This window comes from Theobroma cacao, chromosome 8 (assembly GCF_053813885.1).
Source record: "Theobroma cacao isolate CCN51 chromosome 8, ASM5381388v1, whole genome shotgun sequence".
Classification (NCBI taxonomy): Eukaryota; Viridiplantae; Streptophyta; class Magnoliopsida; order Malvales; family Malvaceae; genus Theobroma; species Theobroma cacao.
The window spans coordinates 12,814,909-12,838,996 of NC_142646.1; the positions used below are offsets into that span (position 1 = coordinate 12,814,909).

Genomic DNA, 24,088 nt, shown 5'->3' on the forward strand with positions numbered 1-24,088 from the left:
ACCGTCGAAATCATTTAACAACTTTACTTAAAGCGAATTAGTATAATCACACATGCTCCCGTAAAATCAAACATTACTAAAACTTATACACAAGTTTGTAAATCATCTCGTCCTTGAGGAATTTAAAAACAAAATCACTGTATAAACCACGAAGCTACGAAACAACTGTAATTTTCACCACGCGAAAGAATTTGTGTTTAAAAACCCAAAGAGACATCACTCTCGAGTAGGTAATCATAGTAAATCACTCGTGGACCCACTTCCATGTAATAACAATCTGGGAGGTCCTCCTCCATCGGATTCTAACAGCCATGGCAATCTCGACGATGCTGGCTAACATCAGAGAAATCAAGTGGTCGCAGCCACGTATAACAACTTGTAGCCTAGCCATGTATCTACATCACAAACCGTGGCCCCAACCACGTCTAACAGCTTATCAGCAACCCAAAGGTTCTCTAGTTAGAGCTCACTTGTGCACAAGGGTCACATTATCCTGTTGTGACATTCGGCCTACTCTCAAATCTCCTGGTTGAGTAAAACCATTTAAAAATCAAATTGGGTCCCCAAAAGTTCATTTCCAATCCATTTCAAAAGTATCAATCATGGTAACATGATAAAACCTCTTTTTGTAAAACTTTGCAATGTAAAACTTTTGCATGAGGTTTAAATACCAAATCAGCATGGTGAATATGTAATTTATTCATGAATGCATGTCACACAACCAATAAGGCACATTTTGATGTAAATCGTGTTAAAGAGCTTATTTCTCGATTTCTAAAACCCTTTACATATATGGTTATATATACATATACGCAAAACCTTGTTAAAAGCATGACATTCACATGCCTAACATTCTACCAACTCATGCTATCCACAATTATACTTAAAGTAAATCGGCATGTCTATTAATCGTATATCGACATATATTTATTGAAATTTTAAAATAAACACCCCCTACTTGTCACTGCCCAAATTTTGGGCTATGACTGGGGCATGGGCTCAATGGGCATAGTGTTCTAGGCCTAAGCAAGCCTCTTTATGAGATCTTGTTCCTCATTCCATCCATCATCTTTAAAACCATGTGTTGTAATTCTCAACGATGAATGTTTCAAAGTACTATCATTCATTGCCGTCTCATAAGGGCATCATCATCAATCCAACATATACATACTTCATTTATAACATGATTCTTTGTAGTTTACATTACATATACGTGTACACAGACAAAAGACTCTCAATCATCAGCGAAGTGACTTTAAGTGAGTGTACCGCTACTGAGATGCCATAGTACCTACCAAGAAGACGAGCATACGTGGACACTCAATCTAGGTCCCAACTGCCTCCAAATCTGAAAACATGAAGTCTAAAATTATGAGTATAAAACTCAGTGAGTGAACATAAGAAGGGAACAAGCAATCGAAAAGGAGAACTTGGAAATCATGATGCATTTGTTTCAAAAACAATGCAATTGATTTAATTTCTTACTAAAAACCTCTCCTTTCAAACTTTGATTAATAACCTCATAGTGTTACAAAAAATCCATGATCAATCCATGAAGTTAAATTCGTGAAAAATATGTCAAAATAAAGCAAAATAGCAAGCATGATAGCAAGTTTCTCGCTACAGCGAGAAATAGTCTTAGTTTACATATATTTCTGTTTTTCAGGAATATATCCCACTACAGAAGTCCAATTGACCTGATTTTTGGACCATTAGAAAGATAATATGCTGGGCTACAACTTTTATGTTTACCACTTTGCCCAGTTCTGAATGGAAGGTGGTCAAAATTGTTGTCAAAGTAGAAGTACTGCACCAGAATTTTGGGACTACTCGAGAGTTTCTCACTGCAACGAGAATCCATTTTTACTGCAACGAGAATTCTTATTCACTGCAGTGAGAAACTGGGCTGGTTTGTGTCCCCACCACCTGAGAGCTTCTCGCTGCAGTGAGATACAGGGCAAATGACAATTAAGGGATTTTCACATCGCCACAAAATCCATTCCTACCATATTGCACATCAAAGTGAACACATTGACAATAATCAAGTTTCTCATTATTCATTTCAATCACATATTATAATCATAAACTTTCTATCACATATACATATATAAACATATATAAACACGTACACCACCCCATCTCACCCAGCTCATGTGTATCCCCCCACATCGTGCACATAGCCGGAGTCATCGCATGCATCCCCCCACATCGTGCACAGTTAATGCCATCATGTACATCCCCCCACATCGTGCACATGGGCAATATCACCATCCATCTCCCTCACCACTATCATCACCGGTAGGTGCACACTCACCCCGCACATGCACGGTTGTGATTGTCACGCAATGGTACCATTTATGACATAGTATATATATATATCAACATTATACAGAAAAATATGGATTCATCACACTATCCATTTTTACAACATCAAAACATTTTATCAAGGGCTTGTTCCCATGCATAATTTAATGAAAACCAAGTAAATTCATTTAAATGCTTCATCCCAACACATATGTAATTCCCAAAATCACTTTGATGCAAGTTCACTCACCGATATTTATTGAATCTTTAATTGACTCTAACTTCGATTATTGCTTCAAACGGACATGTGAGGCCTCGTTGGAACCTATCACACACAATATAACCATAAAAAATATAACAGCCCATAATTCTAATTATTAGCCATCTCTAACCACCTAAAATCAACCTTAACTCATCTCTCACCTTAGTGGACTTATAGTTGAACTCCTTTTCAAGAGTTTTCAAGCTACTTGGCAAGTCTCTCTTTCTCTCTCTTAAACTTTCAACTAGTGAGAGAAAGTGCTAAACAAAGACTTTTGAGGGTTTTAAGGTGGGAGAGTGAAATAGCACGAAAGATTCTATGAAAAAGTGCTCAAAAGCATAAAAATTGAAGCTAGAGAGAGAAAGTTATGGAGGCTTTAAGGGAGGGTTCCATGGAAGGTAAGAAAATGTGAGAAAGGAAAAAGAGGAAGAAGAAGTTGCTGGAAGTTTGAAGAACTTGCTAGAAACTTAGATATTTATGCCTTATGTTTATCCATTTCTCACGTAATTACCAAAATGCCCTTAACAATGTCATTTTGTCTTTCTATTGCCTTTATACAATCTTTTTACTTCTTTGACACTAAGACAAGGTCCATAAGAGTCTAGAAATACTCGGGTTCATGAAAACTTAAAAATTTTGACTCGAGATGCAAAATGACTGTTTTGCCCCTACCTTGAAAATTATCGATATTTCTATTTTCATCGTCATTTTATCCTTATTTTCATCATTCATTTATGTCTTAGGCCTAATTAGGCCTTAATATTATTAGAAAACCCACTTTTAGGAGCTCCCCAGGAAAATGACCAAACTACCTCTGCTCCACATCATAGGGTCTACCTCCGTTACATGTCTGTGAAAGTCAAGGTCTCACACTTAACATCCTAAAGGAGATCCAATGGCTTTTCAAAAATCTATAGTTGCTGAGGGACAGTTCACAAATAGACCACCTTTATTTGATGGATCGAACTACCCCTATTGGAGCACTAGAATGTCAATCTACATAAGGGTAATAGATTATGAAATGTGGGATGCTATCACTGATGGACCCTTCATCCCTTTGGCCATGAATGTTGTGACCAATGAAATGATTCCTAAGCCAAGGTCTAAATGGACTGAAGCTGAAACCAAAAAAGTTCAGACAAACTTTAAGGCAATAAACACTTTACATTGTGCTTTAACTCCTATTGAGTTTAACAAAGTGTCAAGCTGTACCACTGCCAAACAAGTGTGGGAGAAACTTAGAATTATCCATGAAGGGACTTCACAAGTCAAGGAGTCCAAAATAGCTCTTATAACCCATAATTACGAAATGTTCAAAATGGAACCTGGTGATGATATCACCATTATGCTTGATAGGTTCACTAACGTCACCAATAAACTCAATCAATTAGGTAAGCTAATCCCTGAACATGAACTAGTGAAAAGACTTCTTAGAAGCCTACCTAAAACTTGGAAGCCAAAAGTGACTACCATTAGAGAAGCTAAGGATTTAAAAGTCATCACTTTTGATGAAATATGCAGGTCTCTTCTCCCTCATGAGCTGAAACTTAAAGAAGAAGATAAGAGAGAAGCAAAAGAAAGAAAGAAAAGCATTGCCTTAAAAGAAAGCACTCTTGAAGAAGAATTTGATAATCTGTCATGTGATGATGATTAAGAATTAGCCGTGGTAGCAAGAAGATTCAAAAAACTTATGGGAGAAAGAGATAGGAGGCTGGCTAAGAAAAGGTACAGAAGATATCAAAGTTCCTCATGGAAAATCAAAAATAAAAATGAATCCAATAAGAAGGAATATGTAATATGTTATGAGTGCAAAAAACCTAGACACTCTATATTAGAATGCCCCTTGCTGAAGGAAGAAACTCCAAAGAAAAATAGAAAAACAAAGAAGGCTATGGTGGCTGTAACCTAGTCTAATAGTGATGTTTCAAGTTCAGATGTTGAAGAAGAGAAAGTGGAAAAAAGAGCTAACCTATGTTTGATGGCCAGAGATGATGAATCCGAGGTATCTTTTGCTCCTTGTGATATTTTAATTGATGAAATTCAAGAAGAATATGAATGCCTCTATGATGAGTTTGAAAAACTGGCATAAAAATATAAGGCTTTAAAAAGAAAGACTACATCTCTTGAAAATGATTTGAAAAAGATAGAACATGAGTTTAACTTTATTTTTGAACAAAGAAATTTTCTTCAAACTGAATTAGAACATTCAAAAACAAATTTTGAAGTTCTAAAATTAGAATTGGATAACAGAACTGAAGCTTTGCAAAAAGCAATTGATGAAAATACTGTTCTTATGAGTTTGAGAAAAAAAACATCAAGAAAAAACATATACTTTAAGAAAAATTTTGATAATTTCTCATCTAGATGTTCTATTTGTGATAAACTTGGTCATCCATTTTATAATTGTTATAGAAGAAGAAGCACGCAGAAAACAAAAAAGATTTGGGTTCCAAAAGGATTCTATATAGTAGCTAACCTTTAAGGACCCATCAAGGTATGGGTACCTCTTAAGAAAAATTGAAAATTTGTCTTGTAGGTTGAGCCAAACCGATAAGACATATGCTCAAGAGCTCAATTGAAGCAAAAGTAGCCATGGTACATGGATAATGGCTGCTCAAGACATATGACTAAAAATGAAATGTTGTTTGTTCAGTTGGACAAGAAAAAAGGAGGTACTGTATCATTCAGAGATGATTCAAAAGGTAGAATTCATGGTATAGGAACTATTGGTAAGAATTCTCATGCTCAAATTAATAATATGTTGTTTGTTAAAGGTTTAAAGCACAATCTATTAAGTATCAGTCAATTGTGTGATAAAGGGTTTAAGATATGTTTTGATTCATATAAATGTGAAGTGATAGACATTAGTACCAACAAAATTTCATTCATAGAAAAAGAATAAAAAATATGTATGTTATATTTCTTGAAGATCTTGAGCTTGATTGTGAAACATGTATTATGGTAATGATGGAAATGATAGTTGGTTATCGCATAGGAGACTTGGACATGTAAACATGCATACCATCTCGAAATTAATGAGAACAAATTTGGTTATTGGACTGCCTAAACTTAAATTTGATAATGATAAGATTTGTGATGCTTGCCAATTAGAAAAACAAGTTAGAACATCTTTCAAAGCCAAAAAGGTTATTTCAACATGTAAACCTCTTGAATTATTGCATGTTTATCTATTTGGTCCTATCAATGTAACTAGTCTAGAAGGTAAATCATACAATTTTGTGATAGTTGATGACTACTCTAGGTACACTTGGGTCTACTTCCTTGCTCACAAAAATGATGCATTACCTGCATTTGCAAATCATTGTAAGAAAGTTCAAAATGAAAAAGGACTTGTCATTGTTAGCATTAGAAGTGATCATGGAGGTGAGTTTGAAGGAGATGATTTTGAAAACTTTTGTAATGAAAAAAGGTTGGATCACAACTTTTCTGCGCCTAGAACACCTCAACAACATAGGGTTGTTGAGAGAAAAAATCGAATTTTAAAGAAATGGCTCGAACCATGCTTTGTGAAAATAACCTATCAAAGTATTTTTGGGCAGAAGCTATCAATACAACAGCCTACATTCTTAATAGAGTTTCAATAAGGGCCATGATTTCTAAAACCCCTATGAATTATACAAAGGCAGAAAACCAAATATTTCCCATTTTAGAAGCTTTGGTTGTAAGTGTTCTATTTTGAACAATGAAAAACATTCCCTTGGAAAATTTGATGCTAAAAGTGATGAGGCAATATTTCTGGGGTATGCATTGAACTATAAAGCTTATAGAATTTTTAACAAAAGAACTTTAACAATTGAAGAATCTATTAATGTAGTTTTTGATGAAACTAATGCCTTGCAAAAGGAAGTTCTTGTTGATGAAAATGATGCAGAGGACCTTGAAAGACAAATGGAAGAAATGAGCTTAGAAAACAAGAAAAACAGTGTAAAAAACTCTCTTGGAAGAGAAGCAGAAGCTCAATCCTTAGAAAATTTGCAAAGAGCTAAAAATCAACACAATAACCTTCCAAAAAGCTGAAAATATTCCAAAGATCACCCGCATGAGCAAATTATTAGTGATCCTTTAGAAAGAGTAAAAACCAGAAGAGGAATTAGAGAAACATGTGAATTTTTAACCTTTATCTCACAAATCGAGCCTAAAAGTATTGAAGAGGTAGAAAAATAAGAAAGTTGGATATTAGCCACGCAAGAAGAACTTCAACAATTTGAAAGAAACCAAGTATGGACATTAGTTTCTAGACCATTCAATCACCTAATTGTTGGTGCAAAGTGGCTGTTCAAAAACAAAGTAGATGAGCAAGGTAATGTAATTAGAAACAAAGCTAGGCTAGTGGCTCAAGGATATAATCAAGAGGAAGGTATTGACTATGATGAAACATTTTCTCTTATTGCTAGGATAGAAGCCATAAGATTATTGCTTGCATTTGCATGTTTCATGAACTTCAAATTATTTCCAATGTGTATGAAAAGTGCATTTTTAAATGGTCTCATTCAAGAAGAAGTCTATGTCAAACAACATCTCAGATTTGAGGATTTTGAAAAGCCTGATTATGTTTTCAAACTACATAAGTCCTTATATGGATTAAAGCAAGCTCTAAGAGCTTGGTATGAAATACTCTCAAAGTTCTTAGTTGAGAAAGGGTATGTGAGAGGAAGTATTGATACAACACTATTCATTAAGAAATACTTGAATGATTTGATTATTGTTCAAATTTATGTGGATGACATTGTATTTGGTGCTACTAATAAAGCTTTGTGTAAGAACTTCACTGAAGAAATGTAGGGTGAATTTGAGATGAGCATGATGGGTGAACTGAAATTTTTTCTTGGCCTTCAAATCAAACAATGCAAAGATGGTATCTTTACCAATCAAGAAAGGTACACTCAAGACATGTTGAAAAGGTTTGATATGCTAAAGCTGAAATCAATCAACACACCAATGAGTCCCTCTACCAAGCTTGATAAAGATGAAAAAGGAAAAAATGTTGATCAAAAGCTTTATAGAGGTATGATTGGATCTTTACTTTACTTAACTACTAGCAGACTTGATATTCAATTTAGTGTATGCTTGTGTGCATGGTTTCAATCTTAACCTAAAGAGTCACAGTTAACTGCTATAAAAAGAATCTTTATGTATCTCTTGGACACACAAAACTTAGGATTATGGTATCCTAAGGGAACATCTTTTAGTCTTATTAGATATTCTGATGCTGACTTTGCTAGAAGTAAAACAGGTAAAAAAAAGCACTAGTGACATGTCAGTTTCTAAGAAACATGCTCGTATCTTGGTCAAGTAAGAAACAAAACTCTAATGCACTTTCAACAATTGAAGCTGAATACATTTCCTTATGTAGTTGCTGTGCTCAGATTATGTGGATTAAACAACATTTAAAAGATTTTGGAGTAACCATGCATAATGTTCCAATATTCTGTGATAACACAAGTGCTATCAACATCTCAAAAGATCCAGTTTAACACTTTAGAACAAAGCACATTGAGATTCGACATCATTTAATCTGAGATCAAGTGCTTAAAGGAGACATTAAGATTGAATTTGTCAACACCTTGCATCAGTTAGCAGATATATTTACCAAACCCTTAAATGAGGAAAGATTTTGTGAAATTAGGAGAAATCTAGGAATGGTTAATGTACAAGAGCTTTAGGCAAATTTCTGAGCTTTTCTCTCATAAGGCAGTAGATACTTAGTTGATTCAGAGAATCACTTAACCGACTAAAAGTTTTCTGTGTTGATCTTTTTTTTGGGAATGATAGACTTAGTCAAATAAGGGTAAAACTTAGTCAGTTAAGAAAATTAAATAAAAATAATAAAATTTAAGGGAAAAGAAAAGCATAACGGGTGAACAAGAAAAGGAAAAACCGCTTAACTGAAAAACAAAATAGAAGGTAAAATTTTGAATTTTGAAAAAGGGGGTAACTAACCACATTTAAAAGGGGGGAGAGTAATAACCTCTCTCAACTCCTTACTTTCTCTTTTTATTCTCTCCATTTGAAATCGCCCTTCACAAAACTGAAATTGTTTTTTCAAACCTTCCAAACCCTAAGCCTAAAACTGCCCAAAATCGATGGCCAAATCCTCACAACCAAGTGACATTCTGGAAAAGAAGAAAGGAAAGCGACCCATGGGAGAGAGCCCACTATTCAAGGTCCAAAAGAAAAGGAAGAAGAATGAGCTAGTTTCAGCAACTGAGAAAGCAGGGAAGAAACAAAAAGAGAAAGCAACGAAGTCAAAGAAAGAGAAAGAGAAAGAAAAATCTGGCAAAAAGTGTCATTTTTCTTCCATAAAATTTAGGAATAAAATTCATGAAGAATGATTTAGGAAATTAAAGAATGCACCCATCTCTTGCGAAATATATATTGATAGGGATAGTTTTAATGAAGTTCTAGAAATCAAAGAGGGCTTGTTAAAATATTTTGAAGAAATGAAAATGAAGAAATTAAGTGTTTTTGAAAATAGGACTTAGAGTGCCAGCCTAGTCAAAGAATTTTACTCTAGTATTGTATTAAATGAAAATGAGCTGGATGATCCAGATGATTTTGTTGAGAATCGTATTAATGCATTTCTAAATGGAAAGGAGTTTGTAGTAACTACGGCTGATCTGGGAAAATGCTAGGCATTGAGTGTAATGTTGAAAATTATGAAATCCCAGAAGATTATGATCTCTCCTTCTTATGAGAAGTAATCACAGGAAAAAAGAAGAGATATTCCTTTAGAAGATATGCAAGTTTTATCAGGAGTCCACAAAGTAGGATCTTGCATTACTTTATAGCTTCAACAATTCATGGAAAATGTGGCAGCTTCAGCTATGTGAGTCTTCAAGATATATGGCTAATGGAGTACGCTTTCAATGCAACTCCACCAAATCTAGGAAGATTCATGATTGAAAGAATGAAAAGGACTTGTCGAGTTGACAAAGTGAATCTAGCTTATGGAAATATAATCACTTCTCTAGTAAAGAAAAAAGGGATTTGGAACACTAGATATGAGATGGATCAAGTTAAGAGCAGAGATCAGGCCATCTATCTAGGACGTTAGCCAAAAATGGGGTACAAGCTGGAAGGAGAAAAATTTGTCAAGACTCCCAAAGATACTCTAAGGGATGAGCATCCTACCTCTGCTCAGACAAAGGTAACCCCCTATCAGATTTCAAATGAAATGATTCTGAATTTATTTATGAGAATTGATAAGAAGCTTACTGATCAATCTGTGAGAATCCAAAAAAATTGAAGAAAATTTGCAAGAATTGGGAAATTTAATGAAAAAAGAAAGGGAAAATCACCTTCTAGACTTGCAATTGAAGGTACTTCAACAGCACCAAGTTTAGCACCAACAGGACAAACTGGTGAGAATCCTGTTTTTCAAGCTGAAGGTGGTGAACCAGAATCTGTTCCAACAAGAAAACTACCCACCGCTGAACCTAAAATTGAAGAAGAAGACAATGATAACATAGAAGTGATAGGATCTTTCAATGACAATTCTCCACAGTATGATGAGGCACAGACAGACAAACCATCTCTAATAAACTCTGAGGAAATTCTAATTATGGATGTCTTTCACCAGATGGTAAGGGAAAAGGAAGCTCAAAAAACAAGCAGCAAAAAGTAAAGCATAGGAACCAGCATCTGCAAGAGCTTTCCCTGAATCAGTTCATACCATAGGAAATAGTGAACAAACTAGTAAAGAAAAAGGGAAACCAGCTGCATCTGCATAAGATAAACCCAAGCCTACTGGAAAAGGCAAAAGACTATGGCAATAAAGACCAAGTTCCTCAAAAGGAGAATGTCTTCAAGATTGGCTAACAAAGCTAAACCTTCAGTCAAATCTTCTGTTCAAGATCCACTCAATGTTCCAGACACATCTTCTTCTGATTCCTCACCACAAAGATCATCACTTGTGTCATCCCCAAAACCCCTTAATGTTCATTTTGGAACTAATGAGTTCACTCCCTCTTACTCGTCCTAAACCAGTAGACCATTCCTATTTTGCTAATGACAAAAAAAGGGAGATAGAAAGTAAAAGAAATTTAAGTAGAAGTAACTTAGGGGTAATTTAGGAATCTGACTTTGATGATGTTAGGTTATTTATGACACTATGTTATTTTAATTACTGATGGTTAAGATTTGGATGCTGATAACTTACTTCTGTTATGCTTTTATGTTATTTGTGTTGGATTGTTAATGGCATTTGTTTTTGGAATGGATATGGTCTGCTGATGATAATTTGTTGATGACAACTAGTTACAATATTGATAATATTCTGTCATCTATTACTGTTTTTTCTGTTTGCTTGTATGAAGATACTCTGTTAAATGTTTGAATCCATGCCTGTTATTCTCTTTAAGAAATAGATAAAAACTTGTTGATCTGCTAAGTTGGATAATAAAATAACTTGAAAAGATCATGCATACATTAAAGGGGAGCCCATACTCAGGGGGAGAAATCCTAATCTGGTCTAAAACAAAAAGAACTAATAGACACTATGCTTTTAATCAAGGAATTTTTTGTCATCATCAAAAAAAGGGAGATTATTGGCTCCATTAGTTTTTGATGATAGTAAAACATTCCCACTCATTTATGTATAATTATACTACTTGAGTGTGCAGGACAAAAATGTATGTTACTAATAAATTAATCACTCAGAAGCAAATATCAAAACTCATAAGAATAAGAAGCTATAATTGAGCCACAAAACAAAAGCCTCTTAGTCGGATAAATAAGGGAGTTAGTCAACTAAAATTCAAAAATGAAGTTGGCCGATCCAGAAATAGAAAAAACTTAGTCGACCAATAATCATGGTTAGTCGACTAAGTGCTCACTACTAGAAACTTCAATCAGAAAATAAAGAAGACTTAGTCGACCAAGAAGCATGGTTAGTCGACTAAGTGCTCACTACCAAAAACTAAGATTAGAAGACAGAAAAGACTTAGTCGACTAAGAATTATGTTAGTCAACTAAGAGCACACTATTTGAAAATTTGAATTTGAATGCTAAAAGATAGACCAACGGCTAGAATTATCTCCCAACTGTTTCTAACAGTCAGTAACTGTCAAACATCTATCAGAGTTGGTTTTTCAAGTATATAAGGCACCCCCAATGTCTAAGAATAAGATTAGATGCTTCCAATATCAAAAAGAGCTCAAAAAATAGCAAAAACTCCTTCCATACTTTCTGCACTTCACTCTAATCCTTGTAATAGAGTTAAGCACTTCATCTTGTACCATTCAGATCAAGTTAGTGATCATAGGTACTTTTTTATTCCTATTCTCCTTGATTACTTAGAGTGTGCGAGTCACTCTAAGGGGATTGATCAAGCTTGGGTTAGCTTGATTGGGTGTTTAGGTTCTAACTTAACTTAGGAAAAGTTAGTTTTGGGTTTTGGTTTATTTTAGGAAAAACCATTGTTAAAGGTTGTGGTTGAGCCTATGAAAAGCCATTGTAAAAGATTCGTGGGAGCTTGGGAATTCCGCCGTTTATAGTGATTTGGTTTAGAAAATGCTTAGTTGAAAGATCAAAGTCATGGATGTAGGTCTTTGATTAAACCACTATAAATCTTTGTGTATTATTTTCCTTGTTTTATTTTTCATTCTTCCTTAAATCATTCCTTCATCTTACATCTAACTTCTCGTCATTGACCTTTAACTTGCCCTCAATTACAAGTCAAGTTTAGTGACATTAAAAAAGGTACTATTCACCCCCATTCTAGCACATTTGTTTAGGACCAACATGAAAGACACTCTAAGGGGTAAATCAAGCTTGGGTTAGCTTGGTTGTTGTTATAGGTTCTAACTTAGCCTTAAAAAAGTTAGTTTTGAGTTTTCTTGATCTCGGGAAAAACCATTGCTAAAGATTGTGGTTGAGCTTGTGAAAAGCCCTTATAAAAGCTTAGTGGAAGCTTGGGAATTCCACTAATTTAGTGAATTGGTTTGAAAATCCTTGATTGGGGGATCAAGGTAGTGGATGTAGGTCAAGGGAACCGAACCACTATAAATCATTGTGTTTTGTATACTTTCTTTTATTTTCTTCTTACTCTTAGCTCTTAAATCATTCCTCTAGCAAGCTTTAAACTTTCATTTTTAAATTCCTTTAATCAGCTCTTTACTTGAAAAGAGTTTTCATGTCATTCCAAAAGTGCTATTCATCCTCCTTCTAGCACACTTTTTGGAACTAGCAAGTAGAAGTAGCACAAAAAGATGGATTAGCATTTTTGACCCAATGATAAACTAATAACATCTTCCTCATTGGGGCTCCATGCACTAGGACAACACTGACACGATGGGAAATTGGCCACTAGTTATAAAGCTCCAATAAGGTATGATAGGGCTATCACAATAAGGTGCGAAGTAATTACCCCACCCCTCCACAACAATTTGTAAAGTACCCTTCTTCCTATTTAGGGGGTTGAGGCAAGAAATGGCTTAATGAACTGTTCTGTTCGCCACGCACAGACCCCATTCACTTGCTTATTGTAGAGAATGTAAGTACACAGTGCCCCACAACTATCAATAGTATAATAAGGTTAAAACACGAGAGTGCTCACCTTTTCTTTCAAGTAAGCCACCTTTTCTGGAACGTAGTCCGGGATAACGATGATCGTGTATATATATATATATAAAAACATATCTTCAATGTCGTCATTTCGAAATGCTCGTTTCAACCGCTGTTTAACCTCCCAAAAAGAAAAGTTGGCTTAACGAGTGCAGATGTGAGGAAACGGGTGCAATAAAACCAAAATCTCTTTCTTGTCCTTCTAGTTAAGGGGCAAAGAGAAACACTTTTGCTCTTGAGAAAGCAAACAGTCAGGGTAAAGGTTCAAGACTTAGACAAGCGTTAGCGAAGCTAGATTTTCATAGTGAGGCGCTTCGAGTTAGCGAAGTGTTGTAGTAATGCCAAAGCCCTATGTGCTATAATGCTGAGCCAAGGACGCTCCGTTTTATCTATAGAAGCAGTCCATTGAGTTCTGAACGAATTATGTCCTTGGTAATGGCTTAATCTATAAATAGATAGCTCTATGATGGGAAACTATCATGCTAGGTTTGGAGAAAGATGAGACCAGTTATATAATAGGGGGAGTAGATGCAAGCTTTATTCTTTCAATAGCCAGTCAAATGACTATAGGATCATCGATCTACTCTACCTCAATTCACCATTTTGAACTTAATACAGAAAGTTTATCCGTACCAGCTTCTTCTACGTATATCGTAGTTGAAACACTAAAAGGAGAATTTGGTGTCTTTCTGGTCAGTAATGGAAGCAATCATCCCTATCGTCATCAAATAAGAGCACCCGACTCTGCCCATTTACAAGGACTCAATTCTATGTCTAAACATCACATGCTAGTAGATGTGGTCACCATCATAGGTACTTAAGATATTGTGTTTAGAGAGGTGGATAAATAGGACTACTAGTTGCTTGATCAGGACCTAGCTTTATTGTGAGCCCAAAAGTCCCCAATCTTCAATGAGAAAGAAGCAAGACATGGAAAAAAAAAAAAGAAAAACCTATGATACACAAAGTGGCAACTTGAGATCACTATTGTTTTTACCTGACTAAAAGCTTTATTATTCAGCAGGGACAGGGTCTGACCCAAGCAGTGGTGCTTTAGCCAACCTTACTCATCTATGAGACAAATGAGAAAGTGGGAGAATGCGGTGTCATGACTTTTTTCTTGAAAGGTGTCCTCTATTGACGAATCTATTTTAAGCCTACAATTTCCCTAAGAATGGATCTCTCAGTTGGATCAAGAAGGTCGAAAGCCAAGCAATCAAGCTCACATTGTCGACCTCTTGTCTGTTAGTGAGTGATTCCTCGTATGTGTAAAGGTGGGTAGACCGTCTCATCTCTTTCCCAAAAGTGGTGGATCAAACTTTGATCATGTCACAAGAGTGGATTCAGTTGGTTCCATCAGTCATTCTGCGAACCTGACAGCTATCACTTACTAGTCAATGAAAGTGGTGTCAATTTCACTCTTCTTCGAGCTTGAAAGTCAAAGAGTCCCATGCACTTGCTTATGGAACTCTTGCTTCAAAGAATTATCTTCAAGAATTACAAAATTTGCTTCTTGCTCTCTAAGCTTGAAGGTGGCACGAAAAAAATAGATCTTAGTGCCTTATATGGCCTAGAAGGAGGATTGCTTCTCTCACCCGTAGGCGCAAGGGTTCTTCTTATTGATTCATGCACATCTACTTCTTCTTCTTCTTTGACTTAGGCTATTTTATGCCTTTCACAGATAGGGGAGAGGATAAAGGAGAGTTAGCTTGCTTAAAGGTAAAGGGTTCTCAAGGCTCTAAAGCAAGCTATCTACTATACTTATCCAGTGGTGGACTAAAGCGGAGTAGCCTTCGCCCAAGGGGTTCCTTTTTACCATACAGTATTCTCTTTCCTCACAGAAATGTACTCAAGAAAAAAAGGTACTAAAGGGAATAAAGAAAACGTTCTAAAAGCCTATATGTGTTATAGGAAAAAGAAGAGTTTGACTAGTGCAATGTGCCGTACCCCTAACCTAAGGTGCTCTATTGAGATGACAAAAAAGCCTTTTTTGAAGAGGTGCTTGAGCAGAGAATAGGGAACTAAACAATGGACGATTTACCAGAGAATCTTTCGGTATAGCTATAAGGTTAAGAATTGGTTACTAGCTATACCCTTCCCTTAGACTCTCCTTGTTTACTCACACATAGGAAATAGTACCCACTCCTTCTGTTTAGGATTCCTGACCTTACTAAACGCTTCATTTTGTAAATCATTCTTTTTTTGGTTTGGTAAACCTAGAAAGATTGTTCCAAGATAGGGTAAATCTCTTGAGTCTCGTTTTACGAAGCTTGGACTTCATTATAAGATTTTTTTTGGATGGGAAATAAATGGTGTGTATAGTCAAGACAATAGATGTGATTCAAGAATAGGTACCCTGCTACTTATGAATATTCAACTAAATTTACACATCCAACATCTAGCTTTCTAGTAGATTTTGTATGATATGAGAACATTTGTAAATAGCCAACATCTGTATTAGTAACTGAGTCAATCAAAAGAAGAGCTTCTAAATTAGCTGAGGAAATCGCCTAGCAATTCCTTTAAATCAATAGCGGGCTTGGCTGTAAGGAATTTGATGTTAACACTTAACTTAGATAGAGATCTTGCTGTGAACACAAGAAGTACGTAAAAAATTTTGAGTTGGGGTACCAAAAAAAGTTAACTTAGGTTGACGGTGGAACCCCTCTTTTTAGGGAAAGAATAGGGTGGGGGACAGATAAAAGATAAGTAGGGTTTGCCATAGCATTATTCATCTTTGAAGTTGTCTTATTGTAGCCATGGCATTAATCGAGGGCTTTCTATTCGCATAGTAAAGCATATGCATTTATAAATAAATGTTTGCTTTTGTAGGCCATGTTCAGCTATGTATGTCCAACCACACAAGCATGGAAGTCGGGTGACGATCTAGAAAGGTTTCCTTCGAAGAACCGAAAGCAAAGCACTATGTCAGGATAAAAGCCAAAAGAATAGAGTGCAGAGTAGAGCATAAAGTCTTGGCCTGATTAGGACAAGCATAGCAGGCAACTGATAAACCTTGTGGCACTGCCCTTTCAGTTATATCCCATACATAGATCCAGTAAGCTTTCACTTCAACGAAGATAGAAAGTCGTTTATCAATTCCCAATGTGACACATTAGATACAGCTATCAAATCTTTTGTCTCCCTTCTTTCTAGGGAAGAAGGTTGCCTATATTCTATATCTTGATTCGAAAAGATCACTTTCAGAACGGATGCATCTCAAGCTTTCGCGTTCAGAATAGATGCATGAGAAGTTTAATTATGAAGCTATGTTGATATCTATCTAAGAGTTAGGGGCTGACCTTATCGCATTTCCAATCCACAAGCAAAGCATTGAATGAACACAAAAAAGAATGGGAATATGCTCCTAGACTATAATAGAGGGTTTTCCTTACCTTTGAAGCTTTCAACTTATTATATGGCTATGCTTATGCGCAAGAACGTGTGTACATACAATCATTAAAGAGCATTTCAAGATGGAAGCAAATACTTACAATGAAATCACATACTCAATAGCTAGGGAAGCTCTCAAGGCAAGGTAAATAGCCTAACTTTTTTTTTCGCACCGCTTTCACAGCCCAAGAGAGAGCTCAACGAGGCGTATCATCTAAAGCAGGACTTTCATGCAAATTTGAATATTCCGTTGACAAGGTCCCTGTCTAAGTAGGAAAATAAAGAGTTTCCCATCTTTAAGGGGTACTACAAAAGGCTTAAAACTATTCAATCTAAGCATTTTCCATCCAGAATGTTAATGCTTTGATATAAATAAATTTTGGGACATTTCCCAGTTATTATAACACATCTATGATACCAATAAGAACAACTTCATCTGAGACAGAAGCTAGAATTGGATCAATAAGTACCTTTATTTTTCGATGCTCGAAGACAAAGAATGAATTAGCAACTGATCCAAACCTTATTTTCTCCCTTGCCAACTTTCCTCTTTAAAGGGGATTCCTCGAAATCTCGATCTCTTCTTTCTATGAATGTGCCTGCGTTTGTTAATGTCCTTTTGGATAGAAATGTAGCTTTGTTCAGAACAATTGGCTTTGGGGATAAATGGAATCTCTTGGTTAGGCATCTGCCAATGCAGATGGAAATTTGTAAGAAGGATTAGTTGAATTGCATTAGACATGGTATAGAAATTTTTGTTTTCAAAGTTTGAGTTTTTACACTTGTCATTACGAAGCCAGAAAGAAAAAGAATAGGCCAAAAAGTCGTATTGCTCGTGACTTTACTTTAACCAAGAGAGGTTTTTAGAGAAAGATAAGTAAGCAGTAAGCAGCAAAGGATTTCTTTTTCCTATTTATTCTGGAGAGAGGAAAAAAGATAATATAAGGGGAGTAAAGTGACAGGGGTCGCTATCAAATAAAGATTTTTCATGATGTGGTCATTTCTCGATGTTTCTACACTGTGTTTTGACCAAGCAAGCTGCTTTCAAGCTCCATCAGCTAAAACTCTTGGGAAAGGAAAGGGAGGACAATAAAATGGTTTAACTTAATGAAAGGAGATTCCCTTGATGAGAGTGGAGTCCTATTGTATAGTCTGACTTTGTTCTAAAGGTAGCAGATTTTGAGCCAACTCTCTAGAGCCAAACATGGGAAGAGACTTTTGGCCTTTTAGGCAACATACATAAATCAAATATCTGTCCAAAGTCTATGAAAATTCTAAACTAAACTCTTAATTGAAAGAAAGGAAGATTGCAACTTTAGTGATAGACTCATGTCGTCCTTCCTCAAATATAAGGGCTTGGCCAGGAAAAAACTCTGAGCTAAATGAACGGGGATTTCGATCCTCGAAAGCCCCTTTCTGATGGGCTTTCTCTTAAAACCCTCCGGTAGTTATAGTGAATCCTACCCTCTAGGCGTCAGGCAATAGAATCAATAGGAAGTCACTATCTCCTTAATAAGGAGTGATAAAAGGATATTATAAGAGTGAACTGCTTTTTTAATATCGTCTTTACAGAAAATCTTCCTTCTTGCTTTCTTCACTTAAGAGGGAGGCAATCCTTTCAACTATTCCCTTTAGTTTACCCCTTTTCTTGGTCACAAGGGCCCATTAGGTCTCATTTAGTGCCTTTTGCCCAACATTAAGGCTGCGTATGGTATGTTGTTGAGATTGTGATTATTGGGAATATGATTGTTGGGAATATAACTTTGTAGCGTTTGGTATAACAAAGGAAACTGATTATTGCAGGGAATGTGATTGCTTACAGCATTACATTATAGTGTTTGGTTTGTAACCATTTTACTGTGTATATAATGTAAAATGACAAAATTACCCTTATGTATAAAAAACATATAAATTGAATAAATTTTTAATTTTTAATATAAAATTTGACTTTTCAGCTTTAAGTAATGAAAATAATAAATAATAACATTAAAAAATAACATAATATTTTTATATTAATTATTTAAATATTAAAATATATAAAATTACTACATATTTATTTTTACCTTAAACTTATAAAAATAAAAAATAAAAAACATATCTAAAAAAAATCTATCGATAGATTATACTGTCTATTGATAGATAGATACTTGCTACTAAAAGTTTGAAAATAATTTATCGATAGATGTTCTCATCTATAGATAGATGTATCATTTTAAGTGTTCCTAACGCTTTCTTTCTCTTAAACAGTGCACCCAAACACATTTCCCTCTTAAATTCTCTTAATTATTTAGTAAATTTCCTCCATTCTAAACCGTTTAAATGTTTCTTTCTTAATTTTTGATATTAAAAACATAAATTTTTCTCAAAACACTTATAATTTCTTAAAAATTTAAATTAGGGTTTCATAAAACCCAAAGTCCCAATCTCTCCAAATTTCAGATTTTGTGATGAAATTTAACCCAAATGTGTTAATGACGAGCCACCCTTCCTACTGGCAGTGACAAGAAGGAGAATAAGGCAAGGTGAGAAGAAGGAGAAAAAGCCAGAAGGCAAGAAGGAAGAAAGTGGTGAAGAATGTGGGAAGGAGAGAAAGGGTCTGGAGGTTAAGTTAGGGAAAAAAAATTTTTTTACTTTCCATTTGCTAAAGGAAAGTAAGTTTCCCTCCAGGAGAAAAGGGCTCATTGCAATGACATTGCTGAGGGATTACTTTCTCATCCCCAAAACATCAACCAAATGCTGCAATGTGATTCCCTGCATTTTAATTGCATGATTCACTTTCCATCTACCAAACGCACCCTAAACTCTTTTTGCAAAACATACACTTGCTAAAGGGGACCACTTAAGACTTACAGGTCTATCTATTAGACTAAGATAGCCGTCTCTGAGATCAATCATCTTTATCTTCTCCTTAGCCTGATCTTCCTTCTCCTTCGAATATCGAAGGCGAAGGAAAGAGAAGGAACAACTTTAATTAAATTTTCATAAATAATTTAAGGATTTTTTTAAAATATTATGATAAGATAATAATCTCTTGAAAAAGATATTGTATCTAAAAAAAATTATAAGGTTTGAGATCCAATTAGTTTATTCATTGCAAGAGAAGTAGACACAATTTACTAATGACAATTAGCTCAATAAAATAATTTTTATTTACAAACGAATGTTTGAGTATTACTCCAAATTCCATATTTTTTTTGAATTGAACATCTAGTCTCTCAAATGGGATGAGCTATTACTCAACCAACTAAACACTTTTCATAATCTTACAGTATCCGAGCATGTTATGCCTAATAAATGGATAGGGGGAACTCTTCTTTATCGGGGGAGTAACAAAAACATGCATCAGGCAGGAGGCAAATCATCTCTACGGATTGAATCAAGCTGGATTGGTTTGAGCCTCATGAAACAAATTTCAATAGGATTAATCTTCACCGGGTTCCTTTTCACCAGAGTATACACTCAACCAAAGAGAAGAACAGTAATGATTTTATGGAGCTGTCACCATTTCTCATTTGATCAACACATAGCAACGGACTTAAGATTTTGCATGAGTGGTGATTAAAGGGTAATCATACAAAAGTATGAATTGGGTCATCGATTTGATTCGGGAAAAAAATAAAAAATTGAGCCTGCCACCGCTTTGGTCTGCCCTTGTCAGCACAGGACTCAAGACATTCAGGATCATGCCTGACTACCCTTTGAGCAGAAAATTTTTGCTGCACAATTAGAGCTCCAACGTCCAGGATCAAACACCATATATACAAGTTAGAACCCTCCAGCAGTTCGATTTCATAACTAGCTTTAAAAAATATTGGTCAAATCCAAAAGAAAAACAAATGTACTCCAAAATCACAAGATAAACCCCAAAACTTGAGAAGTTGTCACTTGTACTATCTAACATAAACAGAGAATTAGTTACAATCAATTTTAATGATTCAACAGATATCAAGCTGTGCACTCACTCTACCTCGAGTTACAGACCTAACATATTGTAACAATCAAGTTGCATGCAGTACTATCCTCCTATATATGGAACCAAATTTTCCAGTCCTAAAAAAGGGTAAAGATTAAGAGTTATAGCAACTTTTCAAGACTGTACATATGGAAGATAGGATTGCTCCTTCATAGCATGGCACGGCCTACAACCTATGATAATACTCAAGACAAATGAAGGGAATCCATTGCTTCGTCAATTTTTATCTTCAAAGCATCCAGAGACTGAGTGAGGTCAAATACCTCTTGTTGATCCATCTCCAGCATCATTGCAGCCACCTTTCCGGCATTATTTTGCTCAAGATGCTCCATAAGAGGAGATAACCGATTTCCCAACATCTGTAGTATTGGACAAAACAATATAAATATTCAGAACAAAGGTGCAGTTCAACAACACAGATGATTTGAAACTTTTATTCATGGTCTAAAGCCTTGCAAATGAATTATCTGTTTGCTAAGATGATAAAACCGTAGAACCCTGAGCAGATCATCCTACCTTTGTTATTGTTGAAGTCACTAAAATAGTTTGAAGTCCAAAGTCTTTGGCTTTTGATGTACGATTCTTTATTAAGTAGAGGATCTTGTGAATTTCAGAACCCAGGCCATGATCAAACATAGTGTCCATTTCATCCAATACCTATCCAGAGACTTAGCCATCAATAAATATGCAAGATATTGACTGTCATTTAAAACCAGAGTATCGTACTACCTTTAGAAACTAGAACACTAATATATAGAGTGCAGCACAATAAAAAATTCTTGTGTTATTATGCACTTAAAAATTTGATAGAACTAAATGTTAATTAGGATACTAACCAGGTATTTGATGTCATCTGGAACAACACTTCGTTCCTCAATGTACTTAATAGTCTCACTAGGAGTTGCAACAAGCATGCCAATTGAGTCATTTGGCAAATTCTCTGAGGTTCTTGATTTGCCAGAACCACTTTCCATGGCAGATTTCAACGTCGCATGATGGCTGATGCAGCCTGCTACTTGAAAACCCTGCATGATCATTTGATTTAATTGCAAACTCCTATTGATGGAATTCGTATGAGCAGCAAATCTAACTCAAGTGTTCGTTCATATTGGTGTACAACACAGAATAATCATCAGAGCAGATATATAAATAACTTTATATACAAGATGCCAAGTGGGCGGATTGGTATGAGTGGAGGAAAAGATAAAGGATTGAACTCAAAAACTTTTCTCAGGATATCCATTTTCTTGGAGAAACAGATAAGATATCTCAACACAATAGCATCTTGATAACAAAAGGAATGAAAAAACAAAAATCTAAGCAATTAAAAAAAAGATTTATGTCCAAGAAATTATTATATTAAAAGAATGCACAGAAAGTGTGAAGTACCTGGTCGCATTGTTCCTCTGAGGTGCATAAAACAATAGCTCGGGGATGCTTTGGCTTCACACTTAGCAATGCCTCATCCTGTCTCAGAAGCTGTTCAGCAATATGTAAATATTTGCTTGTAACCTTTTATTGCAAACATTTGGCTGTTGTTATCTCAACATAAGTAGATTAACTTTTATTATGCATATAAAAGTATGGTAAATAATACTTGGAATTAAAATGTTGAATTCACATGACAGTTAATTTATGGAGGGAAGTATCCTGACATTAGAATACTGCAAGTTTCATGAATTCAACCAAAGGAAATCAATGATTCAAAAGTGTAGATATAGAAATACCACAATCCACAGCATACTCAGCATGTACAAAAACTTTGGACAAACTTAAATCATTTAAAAAGAAAGAATCTGGAAACCAATGGAGTTAGAAGCTTGCAGCAGGGCAACCAGTTGTTTGAATTTGAACTTTAATTTCGATGCACAAGATATAATTTTAGCTTCTACGCTTATATTTCTACTTGCGTAGCTTCAGTTGCAAAGTACAACTTTCAAAAGGGAAAAAAAGCATTTATAATTAAAGTCATTGACAAACACAATCGTCAGTTCAGTCAGTGTGATGACAATAGTGAATCCCTAAAACCAAAGCAAGCATCAAATACTAAAGTTGAACAAGTACCACAAAGCAAATGCAAATCAAAGACACGCTTTTCTGTTTTAATCTCTTAGCCTTCAAAAGGGAGAGGGCGGTCACCTGAATAAGAGGCAACAAGTAAGCCAAAGTCCTTCCAGACCCAGAGTCAGAACTCAAGACCACACTTTTCCCATCCAACAAAGCTGGGATCCCAACGCACTGAATTTCAGAAGGAACCCATATTCCCATCTCACTCAAAGCCCCAATTATCTCAGCTTTCAAACCCAGTTCTTGGAAACTAGAAACAACCTTAGTAGCACCACTCTTGTCATTCTCAAAACCAACTTGTTCGCTTTCTCTTGCCTTTTCAACAACAGTAGAAGTAGATTTTGGTGGTGATGATTGTTGTTGTTGCTGTTGTTTACTTTTGGACTTTGAGTTGCTTTTGAGTGAACCTCTGAGATGTCTTTGTCTGAACTGCTCAAGAATGAGGGCGTCTCTCTTGGATTTTGGAGAAAAAGATTGTTCCTTTTCTGTTTCCTTGGTGGCCTTAGCGGTAGAGGAAGAGAGAGGCCTAATCAGTGAAAAGGGCTTGATGGATGTAAATGGTTTGGTTGAAGAAACAAGTTCAGAGGAGAGAGCAAGACTGCCAAGGGCAAGCGGTTTGATTGCTCTTTTCATGGCCTGCCGCTGTGTGTTATTGTTTCTGGTTTCTATGTCACGTTTGTTAAGGTTGGGTTCTATTAGTATTAGGACAGCGGCAAAAGAGTCGCTGGTTTCTGGGCTCTAGGTGCTTTAAGTGTTGCAGTGCAAATATGGTTTGAAAATAATAAACAAATAAAATGGTATTAAAAAAATATTTTTATTAAACAAAAAATAACGTAAAAATATTACATATATATATATATTTACATATGCACTTAATTAAATTACAATAGTGTTGTTTAACATAATTACATGATTAAAGATTTAAATATTTTATTATTATGTATATGATAAAATCATATATGACTTTTTTAATAAAAAGTTTACCCATTAACTATTAATTTCATGATTGTAAACAAACAAACTATATAATCAATGGTAATTAATTATAACTATTATTATTTTTATAATTTTTAAAAAATTAAAAAGTGAAAATTACGTAATAAAAATAATAGACCTAATTAAGTAAAATATAATAGGATTAAAAAATGGATTTGAAATATTTACTTATTTTACACGTAGTATATTTATTTTATGAAAAGCAATATAATGTATACAAGTTATATTCATGCATAATTTTATTTTTTTATTAGGTATATTTTTTAGTTTAGAGATTAGAAATTATCTTTTAATGGAGAGACATATATACTTTGTTGGATTTGGATCGTAATGTAAGCTTATGATTGCGTAAGCTATGGATTTCAAAAAATTTTAGTTATAGAAGCAATTTATCCAATTCACACAAGTGGAAATTCACAATTATATATAATGCAAATCAAATAATAATTGCATCAATATAAAAGAATAAAAAAAGTTAGAGATATTACTTATTTCATGCCAGGAATATA

General features: G+C 35.0%; 1 protein-coding gene across 3 annotated transcripts; it reads right to left on the reverse strand.

Annotated features, from left to right (window-relative positions):
- Positions 1 to 20,413: 20,413 nt before the first annotated feature.
- LOC18592740 (DEAD-box ATP-dependent RNA helicase 39-like) lies at positions 20,414 to 23,332 on the reverse strand. Of its 3 annotated transcripts, none has more exons than XM_007019603.3 (5): positions 22,656 to 23,332; positions 21,906 to 22,028; positions 21,353 to 21,541; positions 21,033 to 21,173; positions 20,414 to 20,875 (listed from the first exon to the last, which is right to left on the reverse strand). In XM_007019603.3, the coding sequence occupies exons 1-5, from the start codon at positions 23,214 to 23,216 to the stop codon at positions 20,702 to 20,704; spliced, it is 1,188 nt and encodes a 395-aa protein (XP_007019665.3). In that variant the 5' UTR covers positions 23,217 to 23,332; the 3' UTR covers positions 20,414 to 20,701. The 3 variants fall into 3 exon arrangements, with proteins under 3 accessions (XP_007019665.3, XP_017980828.2, XP_017980826.2); XM_018125339.2 differs by having other exon boundaries at positions 21,906 to 21,983; positions 22,656 to 23,331; XM_018125337.2 differs by having other exon boundaries at positions 21,906 to 21,995; positions 22,656 to 23,330.
- Positions 23,333 to 24,088: the final 756 nt, after the last annotated feature.